The 18,284-nt window shown below is 41.8% G+C and overlaps 1 protein-coding gene across 1 annotated transcript in view; it reads right to left on the bottom strand.

Annotated features, from left to right (window-relative positions):
* hmcn2 (hemicentin 2) overlaps positions 1-18,284 on the bottom strand; it is a 123,107-nt gene that overhangs the window by 98,984 nt on the left and 5,839 nt on the right. The window contains exons 3-4 of the mRNA XM_073836610.1: positions 14,317-14,475; positions 13,531-13,653 (exon numbers count right to left, since the gene is read on the bottom strand). Of these exons, the coding sequence (XP_073692711.1) occupies positions 13,531-13,653; positions 14,317-14,475 (282 nt within the window). The remainder of the gene's footprint in view (positions 1-13,530; positions 13,654-14,316; positions 14,476-18,284) is intronic.

The raw sequence follows: 18,284 nt of genomic DNA, 5'->3' as shown, positions 1-18,284 counted from the left end.
CCTGAAAATGAAAATTCTGTCATTATTACTCACCCTCATATCAATCCATACCCCTAAGACTTTGTTCATCTCTGGAACACAAATTAAAATATTTTTGATTGAATCCGAGAGTTTTTTCATCCTGCATAGACAGCAACACAACTACCATGTTCAATGCCCAGAAAGGTAGTAAGGACATTGTTAAAATAGTCCATGTGGCATCAGTGGTTCAACTGTAATGTTTTAAAGCTACAAGAATACTTTAGTTCCCTTCCGGGAACTGAAGCTGCGTCATCAACGCTTTGGGGAATGCCATTGGCGAACCACGCTCTGAATGTAGTCTGTAACCAATCAAATGACGGGAGTGACGTCACCGGCGTGGTGACGTAAGCGACCAGGAAGTATAAAGCACGTGCGTTTGAAGCCGGCATCGGCTTTTGTCATTCAGCGAAGCGCTATACGTTGGTCTGTCTGTTGAATATTGCTGTTTTTCTGTGCCAGTTTGCACAACTTTATTTTGAGCAATATGTCAACCAAGAAAGGGGGAAAATTCGATTTCCAACGTTTTATTGTTGGTGGGGATACACACAGTCTGTGTGTAGTCTGCTTGGGAGCGGAGCATGCATAGTCAGCTCTCGAGGGGGCTGGCTGCTCGCAGTGCGATCGTCTTCCACTGCGGGTGCTCCGTTCTCGGAAGGCTCTCTTTGAGGAGGGAGCCTTCACCAGCGTTCCTCGCGGGTCTGGCCCCGCTTCCACTGAGGCAGAGCGGCAGCTGCACTCGTGGGGTTCACAGCTCGATCTGTTAGAGGGAATGGAGACGGGTGAACCCCTATCTCCCTCCTCACCTAGCAGATCGATAGACCTCTTACTGGATGCGGAAGCCCGCACTGCGGTTCCTTCCCTCCAGGAAGAGGCATCAACGCTTCTCCTGTCTTCCTCCGAGGAGGTTGATGTGGAGAGCGATGAAGAAAATCCACAACCGCTTGCCCGATCCCCACAGTATGAGGAGCTCTTGGAGGTGGTGACTCGTGCGGTGGCCGAGCTTAACATCAGCTGGCCCGCCGAGCAAACACATGAGCCGCAGAAAAGCAAACTTGACGCTTTCTGTGGACTAAAACACCACCTCCAAGACGGAACCTTCCGTTTTTCCCAGAGCTCCACAGTGAGTTGTCGAGATCATGGGAAAAACCTTTTTCAGCCCGTTTATTCATCCCCTCCTCTGATTACTATGGTAATGTGGGAGGGGTGGATGAGCGCGGCTACATGATGCCACGGGTTGAACAGACGCTCGCCAGCTATCTGTCACCCGATCTGGCATCATCTTTGAAGGCTCCATCCTTACCCTCCAAGCCACTTTAAATAACTTCGGGCTTGTTGGGTAAGGGGTACACGGCAGCAGGTCAGGCCGGTGAGTGCTTGCATACAATGTCCATCTTGCATGCGTACCAGGCCGACCTGCTAAAGGAATTAGATGACGGTGAGGAGGTTAATATATCGGAGTTACGCTGAACAGCAGATTTGGCTCTCCGCGCCACCAAGGCAGCCCTTGTGGCAGCGGAGAGACATCTGTGGCTGACCCTGTCCGATATGAAAGAAAAGGACAGGGTCCTCCTCCTGGATGCCCCGCTATCAGTCAACAGATACCAGGAGGCTCGTAAACAAGCGGCGGCGTTCCAGCGATACCTCCCTTACCGCGTCTATTCCTCTAGGGCTGCTGGACGGGAGCAGCCCCAGCCGTGTACCAGCTCCTCACACCGCGAGACGCTAAAGAGGTACCCCTCCAGAAAGACCAAGAGGGCGGGGTCAGCAGCGCTCCAAGCCGGGGGCTTCAAAGACTAAGCCCGACCTGAGGGTCGTGCTGCAGTCTAAGAGGTCCTCGGCTAAGCGGCCCTGACTTTTGTGGCTCAGGGCCGTTGAGGGCAGCCCCTCTAGGGGGGGAATGGGGTTCATCACAGTACATGGTGCCCATGCCTCCTCGGGGCCCTCAGGAGACCAGTCAGCTAACCCTGCCGGTGTTACAGGGCGTGGCAGTCTCCCACGAACCTTTGCTGGTTTCTCCGCCTGGCATCGTAGCGGAACCAGCGGGTTTGCCACCCCTACGGGGGTCCTCAGCGCAGTTAATTCAGATGTCTCCTGCCAGTCAGCTGTTACAGGCCACCGAATTAACACCTCAAATAATACCAGAAACCAGTCTCGAGAGGCTGGTTCCCTTAGTACACTTTCAGGCAGCGTGGAAACTACTGCCAAATGTGTCTTCATGGGTCCCGCGTACTGTAGAGAAAGGTTATTATATCCAGTTCGGCGCTCCGCCACCACCTTTCAACGGGGTATTTCCTACTCTTGTAAGCCCAGAGCAAGGTCTGGTAATGGAACAGGAAGTAAATTCTCTTCAGAGGAAGGAGGCCATCGAGGTGGTCCCTCCTCAACACAGAGAGTCCGGGTTCTACAGCCGGTACTTCATTGTTCCCAAGAAGGATGGAGGGCTGCGGCCCATTCTAGATCTCAGACAGCTGAACCGCTCAGTCAGAAAACTGAAGTTCAAGATGTTAACTGTCAGTCATGTCATGTCTCAAATTAGATCTGAGGACTGGTTTGTCACTACAGATCTGAAAGACGCGTATTTTCACGTCTCCATCCTTCCTCAACACAGGAAGTTTCTCAGGTTCACTTTCAGGGGCGAAGCTTACCAATACAGAGTTCTTCCTTTCGGCCTAGCACTCTCACCCCGAACTTTTACGAAGTGTGTGGATGCTGCTCTGGCTCCTCTGCGACTCCAGGGCATCCGCATACTCAACTACGTATGGGATTCGACCACGATGCAGGCACGTATGTCACCTGCTCGGATCGAGTCGATCCTTACTGCAGTAAATGCGGTCAAGCTAGGCCTGTCACTCACTGTCAAACAGTTCCAAGTACTGTTAGTTCTAATGGCAGCTGCATCCAACGTGATACCTTTTGGACTGCTACACATGAGGCCGCTACAGTGGTGGCTCAAAACCAAGGGGTTTACCCTGAGGGGGAACCCATTCCGCAAGATCAAGGTCACGCGGCGATGCCTACGTGCCTTGGACGAGTGGAAGAAACCTTGGTTTCTATCTCAGGGCCCGGTATTGGGAGCTCCTTGTCGCCGCGTCACGCTAGCGACAGATGCTTCCCTCGCCGGTTGGGGAGGGGTCATGAGTGGCCGCTCGGCCCGCGGTCTATGGAGCGGTCATCATCTCTCATGGCACATAAACTGTCTAGAGATGCTGGCTGTATTCAAGGCCCTAAAGCACTTTCTCTCGGACCTGAGAGACCATCACGTGTTGGTCCGCACCGACAACACGGCGGTGGTGTATTACATCAATCACCAGGGGGGTATGCGTTCATGCCCCTTGTACAAGCTGGCATACCATATCCTCCTGTGGTCACAGGGAAAACTCCTCTCACTAAGAGCAGTTCATATCCCTGGACATCTCAATATCGGAGCAGACGTTCTGTCGAGGCAGGGGCCGAGGAATGGATGCTTCATCCGGAAGTAGTGAAGCAGATATGGAGAGTGTTTGGCCAGGCTCAGGTGGACCTCTTTGCGACTCGAGAGACATCACAATGTCCCCTCTGGTTCTCCCTAGTTCCTCCAGCTCCTCTGGGACTGGATGCTATGGTACAGACATGGCCGAGGCTACATCTGTACGCCTTTCCCCCGATCGCTCTGTTCTAGAAAGAGTGCGCTGATATGGAGTCCGTCTACTGTTAGTAGCGCCATACTGGCCGGCCCGAGTATGGTTCTCGGACATAATCGCCCTCCTTGGTGGCTCTCCATGGGAGATTCCCATCAGGAGGGACCTTCTTTCCCAGGCCGGGGGTCAATTCTTCACCCCCGCCTGGAGATGTGGAAGCTATGGGTGTGGCCCCTGAGGGGGCACAACTCATAGATGGTGGTCTCTCAACTGAGGTTGTTGAGACCATCCTTCAATCTAGAGCTCCCTCTACAAGGAAACTTTATGGCCTTAAGTGGTAATTGTTCACCTCATGGTGTAGAGAACGCCAACTAGACCCAGTTCACTGCCCGATTGGTACAGTACTGGAGTTTCTGCAGTCTCGCTTTTCCACAGGGTTAGCCCACTCCACCTTGAGGGTGTACGTGGCGGCTTTATCGGCTTACCACGCCCCTCTTGGTGGCCTATCAGTGGGTAGGAACCCCTTGGTCAGCACTGGACACATACGTCCACAGAGCTGCCTTGTGGCATAAATCAGAGCAATTGTTGGTTTGTTACGGTCCCCCTAAGAGGGGGCAACCTGCAACGAAGCCTACTATCAGTAGATGGATCGTGGATGCCATATCTACTGCTTACGAGTCCTCTGGCCTCCCATCACCAGTGGGAGTCAAGGCTCACTCTACTCGAGGCGTGGCTGCCTCTAAAGCTCTGCTGGCAGGTGTCCCTATACAGGACATCTGCAGTGCTGCGGATTGGTCCTCACCAAATACATTCGTCAGGTTCTATGAACTTGACCTTAGAGCCGTTCCTGGCTCTTCTGTCCTTGAGTGACAGATATTTTGTCCCTCATGTCCTGGCGGTTTCCCAGGCCGAGGTGTATTCTCTCCCTCTTGTTCTGGCAGTTCCCCAGACAGAAGTGTAATACTACTCTTGTCCTAGCAATTTCCCTAGGCAGAGATTTATCCTTTCTTGTTCTGGCAGTTTCCCCAGGCGGAGGTGTATTCTCTCCCTCTTGTTCTGGCGGTTCCCCAGACAGAGGTGTAATACCACTCGCATCCTGGCTATTTCCCCAGACGGAGATATTCCAGTGTCCTGGCAGGTTCACCAGGCACTACTTATGTCCCTCTTGTTCTGGCAGTTCCCCAGACAGAGGTGTAATGCCACTCGCGTCCTGGCAATTTCCCCAGGCGGAGATATTCCAGTGTCCTGGCAGGTTCACCAGGCACTACTTATGTCCCTCTTGCTCTGTCGGTTTCCCAGACAGAGGTGTACTACCATTCCCTCGTGTCCAGCAGGCCGAGGTGTATTCTCTCCCTCTTGTTCTGGCGGTTCCCCAGACAGAGGGGTAATACCACTCACGTCCTGGCAATTTCCCCAGGCGGAGATATTCCAGTGTCCTGGCAGGTTCACCAGGCACTACTTATGTCCCTCTTGCTCTGGCGGGTTCCCAGACAGAGGTGTATTACTATCCTTGTACTAGTATTCCCTAGGCATACTTTATCCCTCATGTCCTGGCAGTTTTCCCAGGCCGAGGTGTATTTTTCCCTCTTATTCTGGCAGTTCCCCAGACAGAGGTGTAATACCACTCTTGTCCTAGCAATTTCCCTAGGCAGAGACTTTATCCCTCCGTGTCCTGGCAATTTCCCCAGGCGGAGACTTCTCGTGCTCTGGCATATTCACCAGGCACACCTCTTTCCACCCTTGTCCTAGCAGACCCTAGGCAGGGACTTGGAATTCTGGGGGTGTGGACATCTCGTTCCCCAAAGCGCTGATGACGCAGCTTGAGTTCCCGGAAGGGAACGTCCCAGGTTACGTATGTAACCCTGGTTCCCTGAGGGAACGAGACACTGCGTCATGGACCATAATTCCCACATCCCTGCGGCGCTCGCTTCATTCCAAGAGGCTGATGCCAGCTTCAAACGCACGTGCTTTATACTTCCTGGTCGCTTACGTCACCACACCGGTGACGTCACTCCCGTCATTTGATTGGTTACAGACTACGTTCAGAGCGTGGTTCGCCAATGGCATTTCCCCAAAGCATTGATGACGCAGCGTCTCGTTCCCTCAGGGAACCAGGGTTACATACGTAACCTGGGACGTTTTTTTTGTCTCTTGAACATGGTAGTTACATTGCAGGGTCAGAATGCTCTCACATTTCATCAAAAATATCTTAATTTGTGTTCTGAAGATGAACAAAGGTCTTACACGTTTGGAATGACGAGGGTAAGTAATTAATAACAGATATTTCATTTTTGGTTGAACTAACTCAATAAACATTCTCTTGAATATCTCATTTTGTGATCTACAGGGAAAAAAGTCATTTTCAGTTTCAGAATTACATGGGGAGAACAAATGACAATCTTAATTTCCGGCAAACTATCCTTTTAAGTTTTACCACATGACAGTCTATGACCAAAAGACTAAAGAGAACATGTCTGGTGAAGCTTAAACAAACTCCAACGAGAATCCATTCAAAGACAAGAATTGTAAGCAAGGTAAGATCCCAGTGACATCATCTGTTCATGCAGACTGTTCACTGTCTCAGAAAGGTATGTCATAAGCGGATCCTTATTAAACAGTGAGGAAATGAGATCAGATCATCTGTCAGAGAGAGCATGCAAACTATTCCTGGACCAACAAGCTATTAATTTCTCAAAGAGCAGCACAAACAGTAAAGGACGGCTGTTCACCCTAGACGATCACAGAGAAGATCACAGTAGATACAGCTAAAGTCAAAAGTTTACATACACCTTGCAGAATCTTCCAAATGGTAATTATTTTACCAAAATAAGACGAATCATACAAAATGCATACACTTGATTCTTAATACTGTGTTGTTACCTAAATTATCAGGGTTTTTTTTTTTTTTAGTTTTTGTTTAGTGATAGTTGTTCATGAGTCCCTTGTTTGTCCTGAACACTTAAACTGCCAGCTGTTCTTCAGAAAAATAATTAAAATTCTTTGGTTTTCAGCATTTTTGTGTATTTGAACCCTTTCCAACAATGACTGTATCATTTTGAGATCCATCTTTTTACACTGAGGACAACTGAGGGACACATATACAACTATTAAAGAAGGTTCAAACACTCGCTGATGCTCCAGAAGGAAAAACAATGTGTTATGAGTCAGGGATGTAAACTTTTGAACAGAATAAAGATGTGTACATTTTTCTTATTTTGCCTAATTTTTTTTTTTTTTCATTTAGTACTGCCCTTCAGAAGCTACAGAAGATACTTACATGTTTCCCAGACGACAAAAACAAGTTAAATGTAAAAGTTTTCTGTGGATCATTCAGGTAACAGTATTAATTATCAATTCAACTGTTATTTTCTCTTGTGGACTATATGTAAACATCTCTAATGTGAAATATCTTATTCAGGTCAGTACTAAATAAAAAATAACATGCATTTTGTATGATCCCTCTTTGGTAACAGAATTAACATTTTGCAGATTCTGCAAGGTGTATGTAAACTTTTGACTTCAACTGTAGATATCTACATGCCAAAAAGTACATGTAATGCATTAGACATTTTGAAACCATTCCAGATGAGACAAGCAGCATCAGATATAGACATGGAGGGCTTAAAAAGATAGTTCACCGAAAAATGAAAGTTTTGTCATTATTTCCTCACCCTCATGCCCTTTCAAACTTGATCAACTTGCGTTGATGGATCACAAAATGAACAAAAAAGCAACGTAAAAGCATTATAATGTTCCATTTACTTCTGAAGACATATGATGTGAGGAACCATCTCAAATTAACTCATTATTCACTAAGAATCTTCTCATCCAGTGAGCTGTTATCAGCTGTGATCAGACACTTTTCTAATCATTGTATGATTTTCCAAAAATCATACTGGTTTGGAATGACAAGAGGTGAGCAAATTATAACAGAACATTCATTTCTAAGTGAACTATCTATTAACGTCATTCATTCTGAATACTGCAAGGCACATGTTTAAAATAGCAGATGTTCACCAGGAGGTGATAACACTCCTATAGCCAGTAATGTGAAATTAAAACTGTCTGAATGCATTACAATGACCTGAAAGAACTCAAATAAACAATCCATCAAGGGGTTTTACTAGGTACACATCAATTAAAGATCATTAACATGGACAATTTGTTATATGAACAAGGGAAATAGTGTTTTTACAGCAGCTTATTAACACAAGGACAGCGTAAGTCCAACAACTAAAGGAAACTGTTTCCTCAAAGTTTGTATTTTTAGATTTCAGATTAACTCCTTTAGAGGCAGCTGTGTGTATTTGTTCTGACCATTTTATATTGCGCACAGACATAATGGCTTCTCTGTGTCCATAACACTGAATGAAAACAATGCTTCAGTAAGCCCTCGAGAATGACGCTTAGTTAACACATCTTTATACATTTACGAATGAGAGAGAAAATTGGAGTGAGCATAGCCTTTGATAATTTCATTACTCAGATTCTCCACTATTTCTTTCACTCTTTCGATTTCTCATTCTCTCTGGCTGCAGACGGCAGCTGGTTCCTTTCGGAGTTTACAACTGGAAACAGCTGTAATGAGTGCCACATGTGCAACTATCCCCCACAGAGCAGCAAAAAGCTCACCAATGACCTACATCTGCTTAAACCAGTGTCTGTTTCAGTGGATGTCTCGTGGGAGCCTGGGAGATTAGCCTTGTGATAGAAAATCGACTAAAAGACCACAGCGGAGGGAAATATTGTCAACTATGGCCTGTCTAGGAAAGGTTTGAAAGGTGCCCCCCAAAAGAGATCATCAAAGCCAAAGGGATCCTGAAACCACATCCAGCGTGACAAACCTTAATGGGAGGCAACAGACTGGCTTCCTCTGGAAGTTAAACTGTCATGTTTCAAAGATTAGTTGTGGAGGAGTGTTGGTCGGGAAGCAGAAATGTGGAAAGGATGTGGAGGTCAGCTGAGGATGAGCTGAATTCCAACTTAGCACCCACACTGTTTGGATACCTTATGGTTTAAAGGATTGGTTCATCGCAAAGTAAATATTAGATGACCCAAAAATCCTCAATTACTCACCCTCACATCATTCCAAAACTGAATGACTTGTTCTTCTGTGGAACACAGGAGGAGAAATGAAAAAATACAGGTCTTACCTAATGTTTTGTGTAAGAAATAAATCTGAAATTTAAGTTGTTTTGTATTATTTTGGGGCTTGACATCCTGAGTCCCCATTATATCAATAAGAGTGGCCAAAATATTCTGTAACTTTTGTGCCCAACAGAAAAAGTCTTACAGGTTTAAAGGCAAGTAAATGTCCAGTTATTCTAAAAAAGTAAATTACATACAGGCAAAAACAGGAACTTTGACGCACTGCAACTCTTTGCAACCCTTTAGATAAAAGCATCTGCCAAATATGTTAATGTAGGGACCAAGGGAATTAAAGAGATAGTTTACTCAAAAATGAAAACTGTGTCATTAATTACTCACCCTCATGTTGTTCCAAACCCATAAGACCTTTGTTCATCTTGGGAAGACAAATTAAGATATTTTTGATGAAATCTGAGAGCTCTCTGAGCCTGCATGGACAGCAAGGCAACTGAAAATTTCTTCTTTTTTGTGTCAGTCTCCAACGTGTGTTCACAAGAGTACCAAAACGCATTTCAGTGGTGCTGCTGACGCATGAGCTGGCATTGTGATACGGAAATTGTTGAATAATGTCGTAGCTATTTTAACAATGTCCTTACTACCTTTCTGGGCCTTGAACATGGCAGTTGCCTTGCTGTCTATGCAGGGTTAGAAAGCTCTTGGAGTTCATTATAAATATCTTAATTTGTGTTCTGAAAATGAACGAAGTTCTTACAGGTTTGGAACGACATAAGAGTGAATAATTAATGACAGAATTTTCATGTTTGGGTAAACTATCCCTTTAAGTCTCTAACCAATTTAATTGCATCTATTCAGTGGGGAATGTCTAACACCTGTTTGTCTTTTCCTGTGACACCAAAGCAAAAGGTTAATACATTTGTCTTCCTCTCTCAAAGGTGACCCATAAATGTTCTCCATATTACAGACAAGACCTAGGTCACCTATGGCAAAAACAGAGCAGGAAATCCAGACTAGACTGGATCTAGTTACACTTGGTCAGACACTCTCGCTATTAGTTATATTTGAGGGAAAACACCTGTGGGCAATGTCCATGTGTTGGTTTAAGTGATGCTGAACCACTTTGGCTGTGAAAGTGTTATATCCACCTTATTTTTCCCGTAAGAGTGGGCATAGCCATTTGTAAATTTTATGGGTCTGGCTACCAGTATCATCCACGTCCAGCTATTTTTAGCTGTACAAAACAGCTCGGTTTGCTGTTTGATATTGCAAATTGGTGTGTCTTACCATATTATTGTAATGTATTATCTTAATTATGAACACACTGGTTTGTAGTGCCAACAGTTTTACCGTTTACTGCACGTTGTTATTCTTCTCGTTATTTCCCTATATAGCTAATAAATAAAAACAGTTTACATTACTACTAAAGTCTCCTGCTCAGCACTACCGAAAAATCTCCAACCTTCACCTTGAGCTTGGCCGGCCTGAGGTTTCAGCCAAACCATTAGACCCTTTAAAGCGCCGACACACTTTCATAAAGCTTTATCTGCAAATCACTCCAGTGATTAAGCTGAGCCCCGTCCTTTGTTTAAGTAGTGCCTGCTCCTTCAGCTCCACAAAGAGCTGTCTGTTGGAGACGTCCAACCTGGACCCTGGACAGGCAGCTGTGCTGGATAAAGCAGACATGATAGATCATATCCGGGATTACTAAGTAAAATAAGCCCTGCTCCCTCTCTGTGCCCCCTTCCCCTCCCCAAAAAATGACAAAGCGCTGTGTGTATTTGATTTGGCTTTCACTTATTTAACTCCTATCAAAGAGCCGTTGTGGTTAGATGTGAAGAACAATTATGAGGTTTCTGCGGATTTATGGATTTGCCTTCGCTGATTTTTCAAAAGCCGAAAAATACACCTGACATGGGAGTGTGTTTTCATACTTGGAACTAAAATACTAAAGAATTTAGGAAAATACAGTTGAAGTCAAACGTTTACATACACCTTGCAGAATTTGCAAAATGTTAATTATTTTACCCAAATAAGAGAGAGCATATAAAATGCATGCTATGTTTTATTTAATACTGACCTGAATAAGATATCTCACATAAAAGATGTTTAGATATAGTCCACAAGAAAAAAGATATTAGTTGAATTTAGTAGAACAGTTAAACTGCATGCTGTTCTTCAGAAAAAATCCTTCAGGTCCCATAAATTCTTTAGTTTTTCAGCATTTTTGTGTATTTGAATCCTTTCTAATAATGACTGAATGCTATTGAGATCCATCTTTTGACACTGAGGACAACTGAGGGACTCATGTACAACTTTTACAGAAGGATCAAACGCTCACTGATGCTCCAGAAGGATAAATGATGCATTAAGAGCCGGGGGTGAAAACTTTTTACATTTGAAGATCACAGTAAATTTCACTTATTTTATCTTCTGGGGAACACGTAAGTACCTTCTGTAGCTTCTGGAGGGCAGTACAAAATGAAAAAAAAAAACACAGCTATGGATCATTCAGGTTACAACACAGTAAGCATCAAGTTTATGTAAACTTTTGAAAAGGGTCATTCAACTGTTATTTTTTCTTGTGGACTACATGTAAATGTCTTTTTTTTGTGAAATATTATATTCAGGTCAGTACTAAAAAAATAGCGTGAATTTGGTATGATCCCACTTATTTTGGTAAAATAAGATTTTGCAGATTCTGCAAGGTGTATGTAAACTTTTGACTTCAACTGTATATTAACTGGAAACGATAAACACGGGTGTATTTGGCACGACAATGGGCAATTTAAAAAAAAACTGGAAACATACAAGAAACATACATGAAACATTTCAGCAGAGCACAGAAAGAAGTTAAACTGCCCCAAAACCTCCAATTACTCACAGCCTGTATGAGAAAGACTTGCTGAGGGAAGAGAGTATATACGGTCAGAGCTCTAAGAGCAACATGTGTGACCCTGACCTTAAGACAATTCTCACAGAGCGGCAGGGGAGTTGGAGAGTGTTAACAACTTGAGGTTGACCAGCCATTCTCAGTGCAGACTCTCAGCTACAGGTACAGGTAAAGCTCTCAAACACAACTACCATCAGCTGCCCACCCCCACAGAACCATAAATCAACAACACACATATCCAATTACAAATACACAATCGCAAATGTGCTTTTCTTTACTTTTCAAGCTGTTTTGCCTTGTTGTCTTATGGATTACTGTTTCCATAGTTGTTGCTGGAAGACTTTCAGCTTTGCTGTGTCCTGTGTTGACATGCATGATACCACCGTCTCACAAAGAGGAAGGTCTGCTTTCTTTCATGTCTGACTATGATTGAACATGCATGCATGAGACTGAAACACATGCCCCTTCAGATTATTGAGCCAAGTGGATTTTACATTCACAATACAGCTGCACAATTAATGTCACATGTCTAAATTTGGTCAGTCGAGCGGCAGCTTCAACTGATGAGTGAAACTAGGTCACATTACAAAACAAAATATGTAACTAATAGGGTTTCCATCCAAAGTTTAAAATCCAAATTTAACTTATGCGCAAAATTGCAATGTTGCACAATTGAGAATACGCACCATTTCCAATGAGTCAAAAAGAGCAAAATCATCACTTCCTGATAAACTGGCACTAAATATCACAAAGAAAAGTAGGAGAAACCACTGAATATAATCATTTTCATATATAATAAATTACTTGCGGGTGCCAGCTGTTTGAGTCAGGTAAAATGCTTCTGGGAGGCAATTCCACAGAAATACTTGATGAAAAGACATTTACAATGACCATAATAACATTTCAGATGCTGTGCAATGAGATCGGTCTGCTGGTTAGTCAAGTTATCCCATCCCAGAGCGCAAAGTCTTGTGATTGTTTTGGTGTGTGTGGAGGAATTTATTTACAAAATTAGTTGACATGTTCCATTATTCGCATTAACCTTTTTTCCACACAATTCAAATACCACCTCAAATGAGCTTTTTAATTTTTTTTTTTTTTTTAATTTTGGCATTTGCATCACTCGTATTCGATGTGATACTTCAAAATGCTCATAAAAACAGGGTGATGAAAACATAGGTACTGTATTACTAGACTGTGGAGTTATTTTTGTGTCATTATTGTGTGGCCCAAAAACATTTGGCAAGCAAAACCACAAATTTTCAATTTTAAAAGCACTTTTTTTTGTCTTGTTTTCTAGTATAAATATCTAAAAAAAAAAAAAAAAAAAAAATCAGGATGCATTTACTGTACAAGTAAAATGACTTTTAAAAAACTTTTTAAAATGACAAGTAAAAAGATATTATGTCTTGTTTTCTAAAAAACAATTACCCAAATGTTGTTACTTTTTGTTTAAAACAAGCAAAAATATCTGCCAATGGGGCAACACAAATAATAAAATAAAAATAAATAAAAATTTGCAGTGAGCAGGGTAAAGTGTTCAGTTTTTATTCAATCAGTTAAAATGTAAGGGAATAGTTGATGGATGTAAGACACATTTTTTATTGGTCTGTTTCAACTTGAATGATAACGTTCTAAAATAAATAAATAAGTATTTATTTGATTGTTGTTTCTAATTAGTGCTGTCAAATCGATTAATCACGATTAATCGCAATTAATTGCATCTTTTTATAATTTTTTTATCCATACTTACACATCACACCCCTATATATACACCGTTTTTCTTTGTCCTATTGGTTTTCCAAATTACTTTTAACTGCATTTCCAGCATGTGATTTTCTGAGTGTGTTTTCAATTTCCATACATATGAAAGTCATATGAGTTCATGCATCTCACCTCATTGACTTGCTGTTTGTCCAGGTGAAAAATTTGACCGGAGCTGGTGGCAGCAATCTCCTCATACGCTCTGTATCCCGGCTGGGACCGATCCCCGCAGTCCCCCGTCAACACAAACACAACCTGGATTCAAACGGGACGTTTATGAGTGTGAGTGTTTGGTTAGGGGGTTGGGTGTTGGGGTTAAATGGGGTTAGAATTATAGCTTACAACTTCACAACCTTAAAGCTTAATATTTAAAGAAACAGTTCACCCAAGTCTATAATCTATAATAACATTTCCTATTGTTTTCCTACAGCAAAATCCACCAACATATTTGTTTAGAACTGTTTTGGACTATAAACAGTGTATGATCTGTGCATATTTCTCTCCTGATTGAGATGAGATACTATGGATAAAGAATTTTAGCTTGAAGCAATGGTTTGAAGTTAAAATCTTTTAATGATGGATTTGTTTTTTAAAAACATGCAGATTTTCAATTCACAAGACGATAATCAGTAGACTTGAGTCGTGTGGATTACTTGTGAATTATTGTGATGTTTTTATCAGCTGTTTGGACTCTTTATTCTGATGGCACCCATTCACTGCACTTGATACATTAGTGAGCAATGCTAAATTTCTCTAAATCCAAATGAAGAAACAAACCAGTCTACATCTAGGATGGCCTGAGGGTGAGTACATTTTCAGCAAATGTTCATTTATGGGTGAACTATTCCCTTAACATTGAAGTATAATTTCGGCATCACCAGCAGCACTGAAAAGAATTGCAAAAAGAGCTGTTGTTACCTGAGACTGTCTGAGCTGTACTAGCTGTAGAACATCTCTTTTCAAGCGATAATCTTTGGCTCGGGCATCTGTGAAAACATAGATGAAGGATCCAGGTAGAGAAACCTCCAGAGCTTTCTTGATGGCCCCAATGCTCATCTCTGGACAATCCCCTCCGCCCTGAGAGAGAACAGCAAGGCCTTCATCATTGACATGGACATTTATGCACTAAGCAGAGACCACAAGAAAGCTCACATTGTATTGGCTCGGGGTACAAGTTCAAGTACTTACTCTAGAGCCCAAAGGTACAATAAGAACAGAGTGCTAATAAAACTGTAGCACTGAAGACAGATCAAGTGCTGAAACGAGCCAAGATCCCCAGCAGAAGCCACAGAGAGCAAATAAGAACACAAAGTACAGAAAAGGGTTCGATGATGATTTATGACGAAAGAGGCCTTTGACTGCTGTATCTTTTGATGCTAAAGAAAACAAGTATAAACAACTGAGCAAAGCTACCAAGAGACGTGTGAAGATTAAATATGAGTGGATGTGATAGAGGTAGCAGTGCAAGCAGAGCAGTGGAAAATGAGTTACAGTAATCTAATGTGGCATAACTAAGACAAAGACATAATATCAGCCAGTCAGTGCAGTTTGAGAAACTAAGAAATTATGCTTAGAGCAAGAATTGGTTGTTGATGATTTGAATATGCAAATTTACAACCTTATCTCGGGAACGAAAACATACCTGTGGAAACTTTTTGCAAGACACGAAGTACGTACCACCATGTACATTTCGTGACATATTCGATATGAAATGTCCACTGAGAAGCGCTAAAAAAAGAATGTTAATTTTTTTCCCAGAACAGACGAACGTACATATGGTACGTTTTATGTGACATTGGTTTTGTACGTGTTACCGCAGTTCTGACTTGTATGATGCTCTGTGAAGTTTTATAATAACCTACCTGCACTACACCTAAACTTACCTGATAGTATGAACAAAAGTAAATGTGACGTGAAAATGCAATCGCAAGCATGCTGTTTCAGCTTGTTTTTCAATTTCTTATCTTTCATCTCTTTCATTGTGAATCATGTTTTTCAAGTGATTTGTACCCAAGGATTCCGCATCTTAAGTCCAATTCCGTACCGATCAAACTTGTTACATCTGGAAAGCGAAACATATGGAGCTGTAACTGTGTACGAAAACCTTTTTAAACCACCTCTAGTGTTCATTTCTTCTGGAAACTGCAGTGACATGTACGTATTAGCATGTACATCTTGTGAAAAGGTTTCCACAGGTATGTTTCATCTGGTAGTGAATTTGACATTGTATAAATCTTTCATCATAGTGGACTTCAATGGGAGTCAATGGGTTTAAGGTCCAAATTCCAGTTTCAATGCAGCTTCAAAGGGCTCTACGCAATCCAAGCCAAGTAAAACAATCTGTCATTTTCTAAAAAAAAATGTAAAAATGTAATATTTTTTTTAAACCACAAATGCTTGTCTTGCACTAGCTTCGATTTGGTACCAAACCAGTGTTTACAAAGCAAACGTGCAAAGAAAGTCAAACGCCCTTTACAAAAAAAGGTAAAACAAAGACACTGGACAATTTTGAACCAGAGTACATGATGCAAAGTAACCACTTGTGACTTTTTCAACGTGATTTCGTAATGCATGAAGTCTGCAATTTGAAACTGCAATTTGGACCTTCAACCAGATGATCGCAATTGAAGACCACTATATGGAGAAAAATCCTGGAATGTTTTCCTCAAAAACCTTAATTTCTTTTCGACTAAAGAAAGAAAGACACAAACATCATGAATGACATAAGGGTGAGTAAATTATCAGAAAAATTTCATTCTGAAAGTAAACTTATCCTTTAAACCATCTGTAAATCAGTTAGGAAGAATAGCTAGACCAGCAAACCAACAAATAAATGTAAACCCCTATAAAATAACCAGCCTGATCTCATGAAACCATTAGTACCTGTTGGAACTTTTTCGCGAGACGTACGAATAAATACATAAAGTTTTTATACATAACAATAAGAACATATTAAAGCTGCAAGCAGCGATGAAAGGGCCCTCGCACCCAGGCTCACCGCGGACTGGTGGCTTTATGAAAACAGTGAACGGTGGGCAGTATGCTTTTAAAAAAGTAAATATAGGAGGAATATGTCAAAGTCATTTATATGCTGCCAGATGGTGGTGCTATGCCTATAACTGATTATTGGCATGTATATGTGTTCAGGCCAGCACTTTTATCAAACATATGAAGTTTGGTGCAAATTGAAGATGGTATTTAAGTTAGTGCAAAGTATGATGTATCCCATTGCCAAAAGGTGGCGCTATGATTATAACTGTATATTGGCCTTTAGATATCTTCAGGCATGGACTCTTACCAAACACGTCAAATTTGGTGCAGATTGGACATTGCATGTTTAAGTTAGTGTCAAACAAGTAATTTCCTGTTGCCAGCAGGTGGCGCTATGATTATAACAGAATATTGGCCTTCGGATGTGTTCAGGCCAGGACTCTTATCGAAAGTGTGAAGTTTGAGGCAGATCGGACATTTTATGGCTGAGTTACAACAACTTTTATTTTCATGGCGAAACATCAAAATTTATCAGGTTGTCACGGACACGCCCTACAACGAAAACTCAAGATCTTCGCAATTTTATATCGCAAAGGCCTTTAGATTAGACTGACAAATTTTGTTGTTGAGCTATATAAATCTATAGGAGTTTGTTGCAGCATAAAGCATGTCACTTCCTGTTGCCAGCAGGTGGCGCTATGACTATAACTGAATTTGGGCTTTTAGATGTCTTCAGGTCAGGAGTGTTATCAAACATGTGATGTTTGGGGCAGATTGGACATTGAATGCCTCAGTCAGGGCTTGACATTAAGCTTTATTAAGCTTTAAGACCATTCTGAAGCAATAGTCTCATCACTACTTTATAAGGTCTTACCTTAATCTGAATATTTGTGATATATGCCTAAAATTGATTTCTAGGACACTTTTTAACTTTATTTTCCTAACCTTACTAAATGTACAGTATGTGTCATCCTTTACATCAAATTCTTAAATTTTATGAATACATTCAATTAGAATAATTAGACTCTGTACAGTTACCATTCAAATTAAATCAGTATCAACCACTGCAAAGGAAAAACCAAGCCTGCATCGAAAATTACATTTAAATGTATTTACTTTTGTAAATTAAATTAAAATGTATGACTGTTTTAATGAAGATAAGAGGTTCCAAAAAATGCATTTACACAGTAAAATTGCAAATACATAAATTATGTTATAAGATTAATATTTTACTTTTTTAACATATAAATCTAAAATGTTGGAAAAATGCAATACTTTTAAATATAAAACCGAACCACCAATAGGTGGCAGTAAATCACTGTCTTAATGAGCGAGTCACGGATTCAACCATAGACAGATTCAACCAGTTCGTTTACTGACTCACCCGATTCATTAAAAAAATGCTAAATCATTCAGTACTGAAATACCACTGTTTTTCGGAGATTCGCGACTGTTCTGCTGTGTCTTTGCTTAGAACTATTTTCGTTAGCAAAAACGGTCAATGATGTGTCTACTCTAAAATGTAAGTCAGTTAATATTAACTACTAGTTTATTGAAATACTCTTGTATAAAATCAATGTCAAGTTTGCTATCTTAAAGGTTGTATCAGCGATTTCAAGCCTGAAACATAAAGTGTCAAATTCAGCTGACCTTTCTTCACGATCCGCTCGCTGCCTGCCCCATAAATTGGCTTAAAAAAAAAAACGCGTCTCTGTGGTCAGCCTAGGGTCCGAGATATGCCAAAAAAACAATCGGTGCTACCAACGATTCCACAGCAAAACAAACAGTGTTCCAACCAATCACCGTCAGGGGGTTGGTGTTGTGGATTTTCGCTCAGCCTCCTTCACATCCCTGCACCAGTACGAAAGACCACAACACCAACCCCTGACGGTGAT

This window comes from Garra rufa, chromosome 3 (genome assembly GCF_049309525.1).
Source record: "Garra rufa chromosome 3, GarRuf1.0, whole genome shotgun sequence".
Taxonomy (NCBI): Eukaryota; Metazoa; Chordata; class Actinopteri; order Cypriniformes; family Cyprinidae; genus Garra; species Garra rufa.
Note: the sequence above shows the minus strand (reverse complement) of the source record. Positions and strands in the feature narration are given on the sequence as shown.